The 18407-nt window shown below is 38.5% G+C and overlaps 1 protein-coding gene across 2 annotated transcripts in view; it reads right to left on the reverse strand.

Annotated features, from left to right (window-relative positions):
- The window catches only part of LOC117342707, a 145550-nt gene extending 127563 nt beyond the window's left edge, over positions 1–17987 (reverse strand). For both annotated transcript variants that reach the window (XM_033904922.1, XM_033904921.1), the window contains exon 1: positions 16929–17987. In XM_033904922.1, coding sequence (XP_033760813.1) covers positions 16929–17783 — 855 coding nt within the window. In that variant the 5' untranslated portion in view covers positions 17784–17987. The remainder of the gene's footprint in view (positions 1–16928) is intronic.
- Between the last annotated feature and the right edge of the window lie 420 nt (positions 17988–18407).

The raw sequence follows: 18407 nt of genomic DNA on the forward strand, positions 1-18407 counted from the left end.
AACCCCCTCTCTCCCTGTCTACCTTTCCCTGTCTACCTTTCCCTGTCTACCTTCCAGACAAACCCTCTCTCTCCCTGTCTACCTTCCAGACAAACCCTCTCTCTCCCTGTCTACCTTCCAGACAAACCCTATCTCTCCCTGTCTACCTTCCAGACAAACCCAGTATAAAATCTCTACTACTTGCAATCTTTACTATTTCTCAGAAATTCTTTACCCTCCATATCCCTACATTCAGGATTTCTCAAATATTACCTACTCTCCAGACCCCAATATTTGTTATGTTTAAAACCTTCTATACCTATGATACCCCAAACTTCAATAGGTTTTAAACAATTCTGACCCTCTACTGGCTCAATCCTTCAATATTTCTCAGATATTCCCTTCCTACTCAGACAATCTGCTATAGTTCTCAAACATCCCTTTCTTTCTAGAATCCATTCCACCAAACGTTTTGAAACATTCCCTACCATTCTGACCACATGTTCTATATGAGCCCTCCCACTCACGCCTTCAATCAGATAAGTCCTGTTTTATCTGGACTATAGGATGTCCACAGATTACAGAGTATATTTCTATAAAAGTGAGTCATATGATGTTTTACTGGAAATGACTTTCCAGCTGCTACATCCTAAATTTCTTTATTGAAATAACATACCATATCAACAGTAATATACTATCATTAATTAAAACTTTTAATATTTGTCATTTTGATGAAACAAAACTTGGAGCATGACAAACGATACATTTCCTGATAAACTAACCAATGATATCCAACATGATATTGACACAACTTTGCCATTTCATTGCCACTTATCCTTGATGTACCTCTAAATTAACCACAGAAATGCCCTTCCCCAGCGGTGATAACTCCTCGCTGTTATGGCAAACATCTCCTGATTTCTAGTACGAACAGGGTACACAAGATCTGAGCCGGATCTTCCATATCTTATCATTGTATCAAACATGTCATTATTTTTATGTACATTCTGACAAACACTTTTCAAAACATACATAACTTATATCCACGGGCAAATGGCAGTTACATTTTTATCTTTTAAATTACCTGATAAGGTAATGGTGAATTGATATATCTCTAACATACTTCATTAAAATATCTATATTTTATAAATAATGGATAAAGTGCTCCATTTCCACAACCTCAGTCAAACTTATTATTTCGAGGTAGTGTTGGGAAGCTATTCCATAGTGATTGTTCTTACCAATTGGTTATATAGACTTCATCACCTGTCACAATCAGTAATTATACTGGTTACAGAACCTTCATCACCTGTCACAATCAGTAATTATACTGGTTACAGAACCTTCATCACCTGTCACAATCAGTAATTATACTGGTTACAGAACCTTCATCACCTTTCACAATCAGTAATTATACTGGTTACAGAACCTTCATCACCTGTCACAATCAGTAATTATACTGGTTACAGAACCTTCATCACCTGTCACAATCAGTAATTATACTGGTTACAGAACCTTCATCACCTGTCTCAATCAGTAATTATACTGGTTACAGAACCTTCATCACCTGTCACAACCAGTAATTATACTGGTTACAGAACCTTCATCACCTGTCACAATCAGTAATTATACTGGTTACAGAACCTTCATCACCTGTCACAACCAGTAATTATACTGGTTACAGAACCTTCATCACCTGTCACAACCAGTAATTATACTGGTTACAGAACCTTCATCACCTTTCACAATCAGTAATTATACTGATTACAGAACCTTCACGGGTTACAGAACCTTCAACACCTGTCACAATCAGTAATTATACTGGTTACAGAACCTTCATCACCTGTCACAATCAATAATTATACTGTTTCAGAACCTTCATCACCTGTCACAACCAGTAATTATACGGGTTATAGAGCCTTCATCACCTGTCACAATCAGTAATTTTACTGGTTATAGAGCCTTCATCACCTGTCACAACCAGTAATTATACTGGTTACAGAACCTTCATCACCTGTCACAATCAATAATTATACTGTTTCAGAACCTTCATCACCTGTCACAACCAGTAATTATACGGGTTATAGAGCCTTCATCACCTGTCACAATCATTAATTATACTGGTTATAGAGCCTTCATCACCTGTCACAACCAGTAATTATACTGTTTCAGAACCTTCATCACCTGTCACAACCAGTAATTATACGGGTTATCAAATTACAACTCCACTAACATTATTCAGCAAAATAAAATGATCATTAGATTTATATCACTGTCTCTCTTTCCTGACTTTCCCCCCACAAAAGATCTCTTGTGCACTTACATCCAAGCTGACAAATAAAAGTTGATACAACTTGTTTGCAGTTGCCGTTTAAGTCAATTTAAGTCAATTAAAGCAGTATAATTACTGATAGTTACAGAAGATCTCTCTAGCTGAGCCGAACTGCAGCTAGTATTTACCAGGATTACAATTACTCCCCCTCCAGAAAAGAACTTGTCCTCAGGGTAACAGCGATGCTTGTGGAGCAATCCTGAGTATTTTCCCCAGGTCCCTACATGGATGCCAATGTAACAGAGAGCATGATCATTAAGTTTAAATCACTGCTTCCGCTAGGGATCGAACCCCGGACCTCTAGCTTACTAGTCTTAGGCTCAACCGATCGAGCTTATATAAAGAGAAGATCTCTCTAGCCGAGCGGTATATTGGGCCTAGTATTTACCAAGGTTATATGTTTTAATGCAATTTAAGATACGGGTTAACTAGAGACTTCAACAAAACATTTTGTAACACTTCCTAATTTAAGTTTAAACTTATTCATTATCTACTTTACAGCAATTGCAAAACAAATTATATCAACTTTTATTAATCATGCTTGTCAGCCTGGATGGAAGTGCACAAGAGATCTTTACTGTGGGAGGAAACTGGCGTATCCAGGGAAAACCCACGTGGACGGGCAGGTGACACCAAACTTTTTCATGTCTGATCAGGCAATCAAACCCCTGAAAGACAACTCAGTGTGTAAAAACTGTGCCACCCTATAAGTGTTCAATGCCAATATTGGTAATCAGAGCATTGTCACAGTAAAGGACTTAAGGTTATATGTTAGATTTATGTTTGACTGTATTTATTAACCAAAATTTGATTCTCTGATTTATTTAAGGGAGATAAACCCTTCACAAATTACAGGTTCAAGTTATGCTTATCTTAAAACATGGCTAACAGAAGGCTGAATCTTCACATATGAAAACATTAATCTGTAAATACATCACTGGAATATTTAATAGTGCCTACAGTACAAGTTATAATAACTATAATTTACTTGTTATCAAATTGAATACTATTAATCAATTAATTTGTGGGTTTTTTTTGTTGATGAATTCAATATGTTTAGTAAAAATATTGCTGCACGCAATCTCCAGTTTGAGGAAAGTCCTCAAACTGGAGATCTCCAGTTTGTCAACATTTGACCCTTGACCCTTGACAGGTATGGAATAGGCTTGGTTTATTTCTGTTTAATGTAAACACTTTATTAATTAAAGGAAAAAATTTAATCTAAGAAATAATTTCAAACAAACTGCTGGGTACACAACAAATGTAAACATAACCACATGCAAGTGTTACCATCGTACTTCCATCAATCAAGGGCGACACATTTATCTTAAAATATGTCAGTCAAATTAAATTCCAAATTTACTTTCTTACACATCAGTCACATTCAATTCAAAATTTATTTTCTAACGCATGTCTCATTTTCTGTCCCCAATAGAATGTGATTCGTTATCTATGTATATTGGAAGGGGTCCAGCAACAATTGCCTTCATAACGAAATTCAATTTGCACCAAGGGGCACCCAGTATGGTGAGGCTGCCAAATAGTGGTGTAGGTTTCGGCGTACTTGCAATCTGCACCTGACGAATGGTGTTATTCACCTGTTTGACTTGTAATTACCTGCTGTATATGTTGTAGAGACCCTTACTATGGGACAAATGGCTACTAATGAGGGTAGAATAACTACAACAAACAAGTTGGTTTGTAATTTTATGATGCAAAACCTGAATTTAGTTTGGTTCATTTTGTTTAACATCCTATTAACAGCCAGGGTCATTTAAGGACGTGCCTGGTTTTGGAGGTGGAGGAAAGCCAGAGTAAACTGCCCAACATGGGTTTCGAACTCGCAACCCAGAGGTTGAGGGCTCATGATAAAGTGTCAGGACACCTAAACCACTTGGCCCCTGCAAAACCTGAAACCAATTTTTATGATTCCCTACCATCAGATTAGCAATACAAATCTTATTTTAAATACAGTAGGTTAAGATATCAATCAAATTCATCAATTATCATGTCCACCTGATGACTGGTGTGAGAATTATCTCCCTTTTAAGTTATATACCTTCTAAACGTGGTGACATTTGTAATGTCTACATAATAAGATAGAGTATTTAATGCATACACCCCTTATAAAAACTCCCTGCTAGAAATTGATATAGTTTTTACAGGGTATTATCTAAATCAAAGCTGAAATCAGTCACCCCTGACACACTGCCATTTCCATGTTCCAATAAGTTTTGGTTTAAAACCAGACAAATAAATTTCCATCAAATCATCTCTATCTGCAACATTTACATCCAAATGTTTTTAGTATTTTCAAGATGACCTTCATTTTGACCTTTATAATCTAATCTGGATCAGCGTGAACACACGTTATGGAGCATGAGCTACAAATGGATATACCAGTACTATATCTACATGTGTTAAACAAGCCAGGAATGGTTCTACCAGTAACAATATGTAATATCTCTCTTCTCTGTAGCCTACATCACACTGGTTTGGGTCAATGAGGGGGCAATGCTGGAATGGTTTTTAGGGGCAAAGTTCGGTACAGCATTATAATACAGTAGACAGTTCCCAGATGTGAGAAATAACTGAACAAGAACGCGTGGGGACCTTGTCATCATCTGTAACACAGTCAGACAACAGTTCTACAAAATGACATTTGTATTTATACATATAGTTTAGAAGCATGTTTTTCTTCCCTTTTTAAAGAATTAATTTTGCGACAAAATATGGAAAATTTTATGAATGAATAAAATAATCTCAAACTTTTATCATGGCAGCACAATTTGCATCCTTCAACTAAGGATAAACAGAATCTCAAACCTCTATCATGACAACACAATTTAGATCCTACAACTTAAAAAACAGAATCTCAAACTTCTATCATGACAACACAATTTAGATCCTACAACTTAGGATAAACAGAATCTCAAACTTTCATCATCATGAACATGGTTGGGATCCTACAAATATTATCAATCTTAAGATAAAAAGATTCTTAGACTTTTTTCATGAAAACTCAGTTGGGACCCTTTAACTTAGGATCAACAGAATCTAACTGTTCTACCTGTGGAAATTCAGTTCAAAGATAGCAGAGATATATATCAGAAACAGCTGAGCGATGTCCTTCATCTGTTGTTTATCCCTCAAATGATATTTTTTCTCCTGTGTCGCATACAAACAAATATCGTTTCAGACTCCTATACAAATTTCAACACTGATCTGTAAGGTAGTGAGAAATGATCAACATCTGAGTTTGTAGCTTAGTGTAATATCTTACCCTGGCATTCTAAAAACCTCCCTCAGGGAGAAAAACAAACAAATAATGAAAACAGAGCCAACAGGAGAAAACAGCAGGGTCATGTTTCAGAATACTTTCTGTCAAGTTACAGAGAAAAAAGTTGTAAAGAATTCAGCAATAGGTGATAAATGTCACACAAATCTGGGCCAGCCCACCAAAAACTTCTTTGAGATGATTTATGAATTTAGACTCAAATATAGTATTCTGACACATTCAAAAAAATCAAGTTTACTTAGTGATGCAGAAATCTGCAGCTGCAGTCACATTTTGGAAAGGTTCCATGAATGTAAGGGTATGATGTTACAATATCTGTCAAGAATTAGGTCACGACAGCTAAACTTGCATGTATACTAGATATTAGTCAGAACTGAACTGGTACCAAGTCGACTTGTAAAGGACTGTAGTCACAACTCACTGGTACCAAGTCGACCTGTACAGGACTGTAGTCAGAACTCACTGGTACCAAGTCGACCTGTAAAGGACTGTAGTCACAACTCACTGGTACCAAGTCGACCTGTAAAGGACTGTAGTCACAACTCACTGGTACCAAGTCGACATGTAAAGGACTGTAGTCACAACTCACTGGTACCAAGTCGACCTGTAAAGGACTGTAGTCAGAACTCACTGGTACCAAGTCGACCTGTAAAGGACTGAAGTCAGAACTCACTGGTACCAAGTCGACCTGTAAAGGACTGTAGTCAGAACTCACTGGTACCAAGTCGACCTGTAAAGGACTGTATAGTCACAACTCACTGGTACCAAGTCGACCTGTAAACGACTGTAGTCACAACTCACTGGTACCAAGTCGACCTGTAAAGGACTGTAGTCACAACTCACTGGTACCAAGTCGACATATAAAGGACTGTAGTCAGAACTCACTGGTACCAAGTCGACCTGTAAAGGACTGTAGTCAGAACTCACTGGTACCAAGTCGACCTGTAAAGGACTGTAGTCAGAACTCACTGGTACCAAGTCGACTTGTAAAGGACTGATGGACTGAATATCTGACAACAACCCTGTTCAAAACTTTTGGAATAATGAGAAAGTTAATCAAACAATGGAAAGTTTACAGAACAATGAGAATGTTTTCGCAACAATGAGCAACACTGAGATAAATATTGCATTCAGTGTTTATTTTAAGATAAGAAATTTTCTAATTGAGAAGCAGTCAAACAGATTAAACGTTTTAAATATACTATTTTTGATATTGTGCCTCCTGTATACATTGACAGTGTTTAGTTTCCAGTAGTAATCATGTTACCCATGGCCAACTCTCTTTAATTAGTGTTAGACTGGCCATCATTGCCTTAGTTTTTTGTTAAGAATCGCTCCGCTTAATTCCAATACTCTTGATTATCTCCCCCTAATTTGAAACTTAGTATTAGACATTCCCTTGAGACCAAAATCATATAGCTCAATTTTATATGTAATTTTAATATTCTAGAGACAGGGGGCCAGTCTTTACAAGTGTATGCCTGTACCAAGTTCTATTTTTAGTCTTTATAAATGGATGTGAAAAATATTCTGAAAAATCATTTTGGCTATGCCCCCTATAGGCCTATTGAAACTTCTTTACTTTAAATGTTAATAAATCTAAAAGCTAGATTAAAATCCTGAAGGGAATCATGCAAGATGCCTCAACCCAAAACAACAACTTAAACCGTGTAGAAACATTTGCTCAGTGTTGTGCTGAATGATATAATGTTTCATGATTTCTCACAGAGAGTTATTCATGAACTTTTCAAACTTTTTGCACTGAAACTTCAATTTGAATTTAATAGTTGGTGCGCCATACCAAGTTTATACATGAATGAGAAATCAGCCACACATGTCTCTCCTCAGAGTACAAATCTGTGGGGACCACTCATATCTTAAATGTGAATATAAAAAAAAAAAAACACAAAAACATTTGGAAAAAAGGTAGATTTAATAAAGTGTCTTATCGTTCCTGATGTTTTGTAGTATTAAATAATGTTGTGATACTAGATTTCATTAGTGGAATCTGTTAAACCTTCGACACTGGAAGTTCATTTGTTTCTTGAATGTAAAAGTTGAATTGCTTTTTAATGAGATTGAAGATCTTATTTCCAAAAACATGCAACACAACAAAGTTACCAAAACTTTATCTTACAAATGTAATTTGCTTGATACAAGCTGTAAATGAATGAAAACTTGAACCTCAGCAGATGTTGCGGAGACTGGAAGGAAATACTGTAATGTGAACCAAATCCTAGATGTACTTTAAGTGGCAAAAAACCTTAAGTAATTATAACGTAAATGACATCACACAGTCACCAGAAGCCAATGCAACATAAATAGTTTACAAGCTTATAGAGTGGCCAATTTGTAATTATTAGTCAAAAATAATCCAGTGGTGTATTAATTCATCTGTAGGTGGTGATTACAGGGTGGATTGGTTGCAATAGGTTACTTATATAAAGTATATGTACATGTATATAATATATAGGAACCTTTTTATTTAGAAGTTTAGTTTTACTGTGTTTTAATTTATCGTTAAAGCCAATTTTGTCTGTATGGCAGATGAGACATGGTTCGTTGGTTTATTAAAGAAGTTTAGTTTTACCTGGGGTGAAGTTTATCAAGTTTAGTTTTACCTGGAGTGAAGTTTATCAAGTTTAGTTTTACCTGGGATGAAGTTTATCAAGTTTAAGTTTTACCTGGGGTGAAGTTTATCAAGTTTAGTTTTACCTGGGATGAAGTTTATCAAGTTTAGTTTTACCTGGGGTGAAGTTTATCAAGTTTAGTTTTACCTGGGGTGAAGTTTATCTTTAAAGCCAATTCTGTCATTTTAAGAATTATTGTATTTTTTGTGAATGTTAATAATAAGTATCAAAAACTTCACACTTTATACATTTTTACAAATAGATCATGTATAACAATACAGAAATATCCTGAAATCTGAAGATAGAAAAGAACACATATAAAATGGACTTTGAGAATTGTCTTGGAATTGGAACACGTTCTCTACATGCTCTAAGTGGGTATCACGAGCTCTGTTAAGAAAACACCAAGTTAAAGAGAGGCAAAATGATGAGCTTATCAGGCCGGTCATAAACACAGCCAAGTCCTTCATGGCAACCTTTCTTGATTCTAACCCTGTTGGGGGTCTCGTCTCCCTGGGTACAGTATCAGACTATCTCACACAGGTTCAAAGCTCTTCTTTCTGGACTTCTCAAATATTAGAAGCTTTATCCTATTCATCAACAGCCGACTTTGGTAGGCTACATAAAAACACGTGTATTTATACTTTATATTTTTCATGCTCCAGAAGAAAAATTCACTCAAAGAGAAAATAAAAAAAATGGTCTGATAGATATTTATGTAGAGGTATTGGAAGGAAATGAGATTTGTTTCAGAGATTGTTCATAATAACATATGTCAAGTGAGTGTAGTTTAGTTTGTATGTAAGGAGGCGATACCATCTGACTCATAAATGAATCTACCAGACATTTTTCAGAAGGTCTCATAAGGTTTTGAAATCAACTTGAGTTAAGAACTTAAGATGGTGTATCTCAGTAATGTTTCAATGTTCATCACACTTCCTAACACATCACACTTCCTAACACATCACACTTCCTAACACATCACACATCACACTTCCTAACACATCACACTTCCTAACACATCACACTTCCTAACACATCACACTTCCTAACACATAACACTTCCTAACACATCACACTTCCTAACACATCACACTTCCTAACACATCACACATCACACTTCCTAACACATCACACTTCCTAACACATCACACTTCCTAACACATCACATCACACTTCCTAACACATAACACTTCCTAACACATCACACTTCCTAACACATAACACTTCCTAACACATCACACTTCCTAACACATCACACTTCCTAACACATCACACTTCCTAACACATCATACTTCCTAACTAACACATCACACTTCCTAACACATCACACTTCACACTTCCTAACACATCACACTTCCTAACACATCACACTTCCTAACACATCACACTTCCTAACACATCACACTTCCTAACACATCACACTTCCTAACACATCACACTTCCTAACACATCATACTTCCTAACTAACACATCACACTTCCTAACACATCACACTTCACACTTCCTAACACATCACACTTCCTAACACATCACACTTCCTAACACATCACACTTCCTAACACATCACACTTCCTAACACATCACGCTTCCTAACACATCACACTTCACACTTCCTAACACATCACACTTCCTAACACATCACGCTTCCTAACACATCACGCTTCCTAACACATCACACTTCCTAACACATCACACTTCCTAACACATCACATTTCCTAACACATCACACTTCCTAACACATCACACTTCCTAACACATCACACTTCCTAACACATCACGCTTCCTAACACATCACACTTCCTAACACATCACACTTCCTAACACATCACACTTCCTAACACATCACACTTCCTAACACATCTGCATAAAATGTAAACAACTTTTCAAATTCAATGCTGTAGATTTTTTTCCATATAAATTTGTAACAAGGAAATTATTTAAATGTTTATGTTCATATGTGATACAAGAACACCTTGTGACATTCTAAAGAACACACCGTTCCATAGAAATTACATAATGTGCTGTAACTAGTTTATAAAAAATGTGCTAGGCGACTTTGTGAAATAACCTTGATCCTTCATTTAAAATGCAAAAACTAATTTCAAAACCCACTTAAATCTAATTACATTGTTTGTATCAGGACGATAGAGTAGAATGAGATAATTCAGGGTTATAAATTCAGCTAGTAAGCACTGTAGTGTCGAAATCTCAAGGACAAGAATTAGATACATAAATTGCCTACCAGCAAGAATTAAGACAAAAACTACGAACCAAGTCAGAATTAATGGAACTTTTAATAGTTCTCATGTTCCAATTAATTCTAGCTTTGCATATTTCATGTGTAGAAATAATCAATTAAGCAATTTCGCTCCATATCAAATAACTGTCTTGCAACATACCCTTCTTAGATGTCTCAGAAGAATATCACTGAGCTATAAAAATGCCAGTCAAAAATGGGGATTTTAAAAAATCTTCCACGTACAAAGCAAGTGATGACTGAGATGCTACTGTGTTAACACTTCTATCCCTAATCAGGCAACCATAAAAATCATTGCACAAAAAAAATCACAAACATTTTCGAAAGTCACATCAAAACTGCACGATAGACTTTAAAAAGCAGAAATAGGTAATTACAGTAAATGTGTTTATCAGACAAGGATGGGTGGAAGGTGTGAAAATGTCTCGTTTAATATCAAAGGATCAACGAGCCAGACTTGTATAGGGCTAATAGGACTCCCCTGTGTTATCTATACTGACAGGTTTATTGGTAAAAATTTAGAACCAAATTAGTTTATAGGAAAAAAATCAACAATTTAAATTCATAGTTCAAAAAGTATTAATTTCTACATTCTGCTTAAAATGATTTCGAAAAAGATTGTGGTCTGATATATTAGCAAAATAAAGAAATTAATTGTCCAGGGTCAAGAGGACATAATAAAGGAGAACAGTTCGGGGGAGGGGGTGGGTTGAATTAAATGATATAAAACAGCTGATGTCAAACGAAAATAGAAGTAAAATCCACCCACAGACACCCTGGACGTTATTTAAACAGGAGATCGAACTGTGGAATCAGTGACGAATTGGTCTAGATCATTCCAATATACTGAATAACATTCAACCTTGGAGTGAATATAATCAAAACAAGTATGCCTGACGGTACAGGGATTACAAAGCTGTACTCTCAAACCTCTTTACACATATAAAGCCAGCACTTTCGCATTTTCACATTTGAAACTTTTATTAGATTTCAATCTAGAATACTTGCATTTACAAATGCACATTAAAATTTAGTCTGATACACAGGGGTTATATGTTTCCACCCTAGGGTAACATTCCTTCATATCCCTTATATCCCCCTCCCCCCATACCTAGGTAATCCCCCATCATTGGTCTTATATCCCCCTCCCCCAATACCTAGGTAATCCCCATCATTGATCTTATATCCCCCTCCCCCATACCTAGGTAATCCCCATCATTGATCTTATATCCCCCTCCCCCATACCTAGGTAATCCCCATCATTGATGTTATATCCCCCTCCCCCATACCTAGGTAATCCCCCATCATTGGTCTTATATCCCCCTCCCCCCATACCTAGGTAATCCCCCACCATTGATGTTATATCCCCCTCCCCCCCATACCTAGGTAATCCCAATCATTGGTCTTATATCCCCCCCCCTACCTAGGTAATCCCCATCATTGGTCTTATATCCCCCTCCCCCCATACCTAGGTAATCCCCATCATTGCTATTATATCCCCCTCCCCCAACACCTAGGTAATCCCCCATCATTGATGTTATATCCCCCTCCCCCATACCTAGGTAATCCCCATCATTGATGTTATATCCCCCTCCCCCCATACCTAGGTAATCCCCCATCATTGATGTTATATCCCCCCCCCCCCCCATACCTAGGTAATCCCCCCACCATTGGTCTTATATCCCCCCCCCCCATACCTAGGTAATCCCCCACCATTTGTCTTATATCCCCCCCCCATACCTAGGTAATCCCCCATCATTTATGTTATATCCCCCTCCCCCATACCTAGGTAATCCCCCATCATTGGTCTTATATCCCCCTCCCCCCCATTCCTAGGTAATCCCCTATCATTGATGTTATATCCCCGTCCCCCCATACCTAGGTAATCCCCTATCATTGATGTTATATCCCCCTCCCCCCATACCTAGGTAATCCCCCATCATTGGTCTTATATCCCCCTCCCCCATACCTAGGTAATCCCCTATCATTGATGTTATATCCCCCTCCCCCCACACCTAGGTAATCCCCCATCATTGGTCTTATATCCCCCTCCCCCCATACCTAGGTAATCCCCTATCATTGATGTTATATCCCCCTCCCCCCATACCTAGGTAATCCCCCATCATTGGTCTTATATCCCCCTCTCCCATACCTAGGTAATCCCCTATCATTGATGTTATATCCCCCTCCCCCCATACCTAGGTAATCCCCCATCATTGGTCTTATATCCCCCTCTCCCATACCTAGGTAATCCCCATCATTGGTCTTATATCCCCCTCTCCCCATACCTAGGTAATCCCCAATCATTGGTCTTATATCCCCCTCCCCCATACCTAGGTAATCCCCCATCATTGATGTTATATCCCCCTCCCCCCATACCTAGGTAATCCCCATCATTGGTCTTATATCCCCCTCCCCCATACCTAGGTAATCCCCCATCATTGATGTTATATCCCCCTCCCCCCATACCTAGGTAATCCCCTATCATTGATGTTATATCCCCCTCCCCCATACCTAGGTTATCCCCCATCATTGATGTTATATCCCCCTCCCCCCATACCTAGGTAATCCCCCATCATTGGTCTTATATCCCCCCCCCATACCTAGGTAATCCCCTATCATTGATGTTATATCCCCCTCCCCCATACCTAGGTAATCCCCATCATTGATGTTATATCCCCCTCCCCCCCATACCTAGGTAATCCCCATCATTGGTCTTATATCCCCCTCCCCCCATTCCTAGGTAGTCCCCATCATTGATCTTATATCCCCCTCCCCTCATACCTAGGTAATCCCCATCAATGATCTTATATCCCCCTCCCCCATACCTAGGTAATCCCCTATCATTGATGTTATATCCCCCTCCCCCCATACCTAGGTAATCCCCTATCATTGATGTTATATCCCCCTCCCCCCATACCTAGGTAATCCCCCATCATTGATGTTATATCCCCCTCCCCCCCATACCTAGGTAATCCCCCATCATTGGTCTTATATCCCCCTCCCCCCATTCCTAGGTAGTCCCCTATCATTGATGTTATATCCCCCTCCCCCCATACCTAGGTAATCCCCCATCATTGATGTTATATCCCCTCCCCCCATACCTAGGTAATCCCCTATCATTGATGTTATATCCCCCTCCCCCCATACCTAGGTAATCCCCCATCATTGATGTTATATCCCCCTCCCCCATACCTAGGTAATCCCCTATCATTGATGTTATATCCCCCTCCCCAATACCTAGGTAATCCCCATCATTGGTCTTATATCCCCCTCCCCCCATACCTAGGTAATCCCCTATCATTGATGTTATATCCCCCTCCCCCCATACCTAGGTAATCCCCCATCATTGATGTTATATCCCCCTCCCCCCATACCTAGGTAATCCCCTATCATTGATCTTATATCCCCCTCCCCCCATACCTAGGTAATCCCCTATCATTGATCTTATATCCCCCTCCCCCCATACCTAGGTAGTCCCCTATCATTGATGTTATATCCCCCTCCCCCCATACCTAGGTAATCCCCCATCATTGATGTTATATCCCCTCCCCCCATACCTAGGTAATCCCCTATCATTGATGTTATATCCCCCTCCCCCCATACCTAGGTAATCCCCATCATTGGTCTTATATCCCCCTCCCCCCATACCTAGGTAATCCCCATCATTGGTCTTATATCCCCCTCCCCCATACTTAGGTAATCCCCTATCATTGATGTTATATCCCCCTCCCCCCATACCTAGGTAATCCCCCATCATTGATGTTATATCTCCCTCCCCCATACCTAGGTAATCCCCATCATTGATGTTATATCCCCCTCCCCCCATACCTAGGTATCCCCATCATTGGTCTTATATCCCCTCCCCCCATACCTAGGTAATCCCCATCATTGGTCTTATATCCCCCTCCCCCCATACCTAGGTAGTACCCTATCATTGATGTTATATCCCCCTCCCCCATCCTAGGTAGTCCCCTATCATTGATGTTATATCCCCCTCCCCCATACCTAGGTAATCCCCTACCATTGGTCTTATATTCCCCTCCCCCATACCTAGGTAATCCCCTATCATTGATGTTATATCCCCCTCCCCCATATCTAGGTAGTCCCCTATCATTGATGTTATATCCACCTCCCCCCCATATCTAGGTAATCCCCATCATTAATCTTATATCCCCCTCCCCCATACCTAGGTAATCCCCATCATTGATCTTATATCCCCCTCCCCCCATACCTAGGTAATCCCCATCAATGATCTTATATCCCCTCCTCCCATACCTAGGTAATCCCCATCATTGATCTTATATCTCCCTCCCCTCATACCTAGGTAATCCCCATCAATGATCTTATATCCCCCTCCCCCCATACCTAGGTAATCCCCATCATTGATCTTATATCCCCCTCCCCCCATACCTAGGTAATCCCCATCAATGATCTTATATCCCCCTCCCCCATACCTAGGTAGTCCCCATCATCGGTATTATATCCGCCTCCCCCATACCTAGGTAATCCCCATCATTGATGTTATATCACCCTCCCCAGTGACCAAAATCAAATTACCGTGTTATGTAAGTATATCAGCAAACCCTCATTCAAACTTACATGCAGCCAAATTTGGCCTTTGGAGAAATCTTCCGAAGTGGAAATGATAATTTTGAGGAGCTCTGCTGAAAGGTTTGGTGTTTCCATTTAGGCTTCACTGACACGTTTATCTTGTGTCTAACTTTATCGATCATAGTGTCTGTGTGTACATACATTTTGCAAGTATTCAATTCAGAAGAGCAAATCAATTTATTCCTTTTTTTAGCCTCACCATTTTGTGTGTTGCCGTTTCCACACAAAATACAGCAAAAACTTCAAATTACTGTTCACATTTCTTAGAAATACATTGAAGTGTCTCTAATGTCAAAGGTAAGTTTAAGGTTACTAACACTTTAGTGTTCATACAGTTATAATATTACCATAATTACCCCCAAATAAGCCCATTGCAGAATCATCAATTTTTGAAATAGTAAGCTAAACAAGGTTCACAAATAATTCTTCCCTAAACTTTAGTAATAAACTTTTACACAGGGGAGGGGGCTTATTTGAGGATGAATACGGTATGGTACTAAAGTTTTACATTAGGGGAGGGGGCTTATTTGAGGATGAATACGGTATGGTACTAAAGTTTTACATTAGGGAAGGGGGCTTATTTGAGGATGAATACGGTACTAAAGTTTAACACAAGGGGAGGGGGCTTATTTGAGGATAAATATGGTACTAAGGTTTAACACTAGGGGAGGGGGCTTATTTGAGGATGAATATGGTACTTAAAGTTTTACATTAGGGGGGGGGGGGGAGGCTTATATGAGATTAATATTGTAAAATTATTGAAATATATTATCAATAATTAAGGTGATAAATAAAAAGATTGACATTAGATATGATGAAAACTAGAACTATTTACAAATACATCAGCTAGTAGAGTTTTATAAAAATGTCCCCTGTTGTACTCACAATTAAGACACTGAGGTAGTATCAGACAGTTTTATAAACAGGTTTTGTTTTATTTATTGTAGGTGAGCCTCCTTATAGTGAAACAAGACAAAAACACACAGGAGAAACAATAAATTATCTATAAAGGAGAATACAGTTGTTCCAACTGAGAGCAAAATAAAACTGTTTCATCTCCATAAAATATTACACCACTCCAAATCTATACCCCAATGGGGACAGCAAATAAAAAAGTTACCAAACATTTCTCAAATATTGAAGTCAAAATCGTATTAAAACAAAATGTGTATCGCCTGTAGCCAGATATTTCAATTGTGTAGAATCCTAAGGAGAATTGTCCCCTTTATATCTGTTTATAGTTGACAGTATTGATCATCACAGGCCATCATTTCTAATTTACAACAATTCTGGAGTAGATATATCTTTCAAGATTTTAAAGTTTTTCTGTATTTTTAAAAGGTGTAACTTGACAATATGACAATGGAACTTTCTGTTATTGTTTTGTCACACAAGTAGATACAATGAGGTGATTTTCTATTGTTACATCCCCATTTCCCATAATGTGAACTACTTGTAGCCTATAGACTATCAACTCCGAGATTAATCAAATGTAACTGAATACACTTTATATTTTGTGTGCAGAAAAAAACATTTGATAAGGTCATGAGTGTACCGGACATACAAGGTATGTCCTTACTTAGGATATGTTGACCTTTTCTTCAGCTTCACTTATGCACACAAAAAACATATAAAATCCAATTTAACTGTATGTCATTACATTTGAATGGATAGAAAATAAAATGTTTTCATTTGGTAAATCTAACACATAGCATATCATCAAACCTGAAAAGGAAACATCCATCCCTTCCAGATCAAACAAGTGTAAGGTATAATCTTGAAAGTGAAAGTAAGAAAACAAGACACTTAACTTACCTCTTTCTGTAGTGACAGTGTTGGCGTTTCTGGAGATGTTTCATCTTCATTCTTCTTCACATTTTTTAAATCCAAATAATAATCACCATTAATTCCACCATAGGAGAATTTCACTGGGTTGATACAACGTTTAGGGAGTTGTCTTCCCCTACCACCTACCGTTTGACTATTCACTGAAAAGCTAGTATAATCCACTTGAGAATTATCTATGTCACTTCCGGTTGTATGCTTGTCATCCTCTTCTGTAACCAGTTCACATTCTGGCTGAGGTCCATTAGTTGGAGTCCTGCTGCCAGCATCCTCAACGTCACGTTTTTCTGGAGAACAATACCGTGATTCAAATTTCCCGCCATTTTCTGAAGTCGTTCTTTCTTCTTTTGGAAACGTTTCAGAGCTGATTTTAACTGCTGTAAGCTTTTTAATGGCCTGTGGTTTCTCTTGTTCTGGCTCCTCCTTGGGGAATATTTCCTGTTTTATTCTAATTGCCCGTAGCTTCTGTGGACTACCAATAACGTAATTAGGGACTACTGGTTTAAATGGTTGTTTTGGACTTTCACATGTCTCAACTTTATTGAGAGAAACGGCATCATCTAGACTTTCGTTTCTCATGTGACTATCTTCTTGTCTATGTTCAGAAACGTTCTTATTTGCCAAATCTTGCTGTTTCTTTTCAATAACCTTCTTTGACCTTGTGATATCTTTCGTTTCTAGTTTGGACTCAGAACGGCTTTGAGCCTTTTTGAGTTTTTGAGCAAAGCTCATGCGTTCCAGTTCCGGACTGCTGTCATCTTTGACATTATCCTTTTCTATCTCTTTGACATCCTGTCTAGAGTTGCTGAGCAAAGCGTTGTCCATTAACGTCAAACTATTTATATCGACTCTATTTTCCGTCTTAACCTCGACTTTCTCAGAGGAGCGCGAGACAGCGATATTGCCGATTCCATTTCCTGTGTCAGCGGTTGTTCTAATTGCTTTATTACAATCATCCTCAACTTCGCTGATGTGACTGGATTGCTCCGAAGTCGTCGACACATCGCGTGAATCTATTGATGCGCTACATTGGACGTCATTATGTTGGGGACTCTGACGAAGGGTGTCTATTTGACAAATTTTCTCCACCCTTTTCCATATCCGTCACAACGTCTTGGTCGTTGATATCACCTTGAAATGTCATCGGTGTTAGAAGTTCTGGAGTTTTATCTGATATGGTTGGCATCGACTTATTGGTATTATAATCTACATCCTCCTGTTCTTCATTCCCTGGTTTTAAGGAATCACTCTCTGTCAATGTCTTGTCCAAATCGACACCCTCCGTAATACGGTTCGTTGTCTTCGTGTCCTCACATGTGTCATTTGGAGTTGAATCAAATGGTCTTTTTTCCTTATCAGATAGTAAATCCTGTGGTCCGCTGTCTGTCCTGTTCCGCCGATGTTTAGGCTTTGGTAGTGTTTTCGGAGGAGTCTTTACAGTGTCCTTTC

This window comes from Pecten maximus, chromosome 14 (genome assembly GCF_902652985.1).
Source record: "Pecten maximus chromosome 14, xPecMax1.1, whole genome shotgun sequence".
NCBI classification, from domain to species: Eukaryota; Metazoa; Mollusca; class Bivalvia; order Pectinida; family Pectinidae; genus Pecten; species Pecten maximus.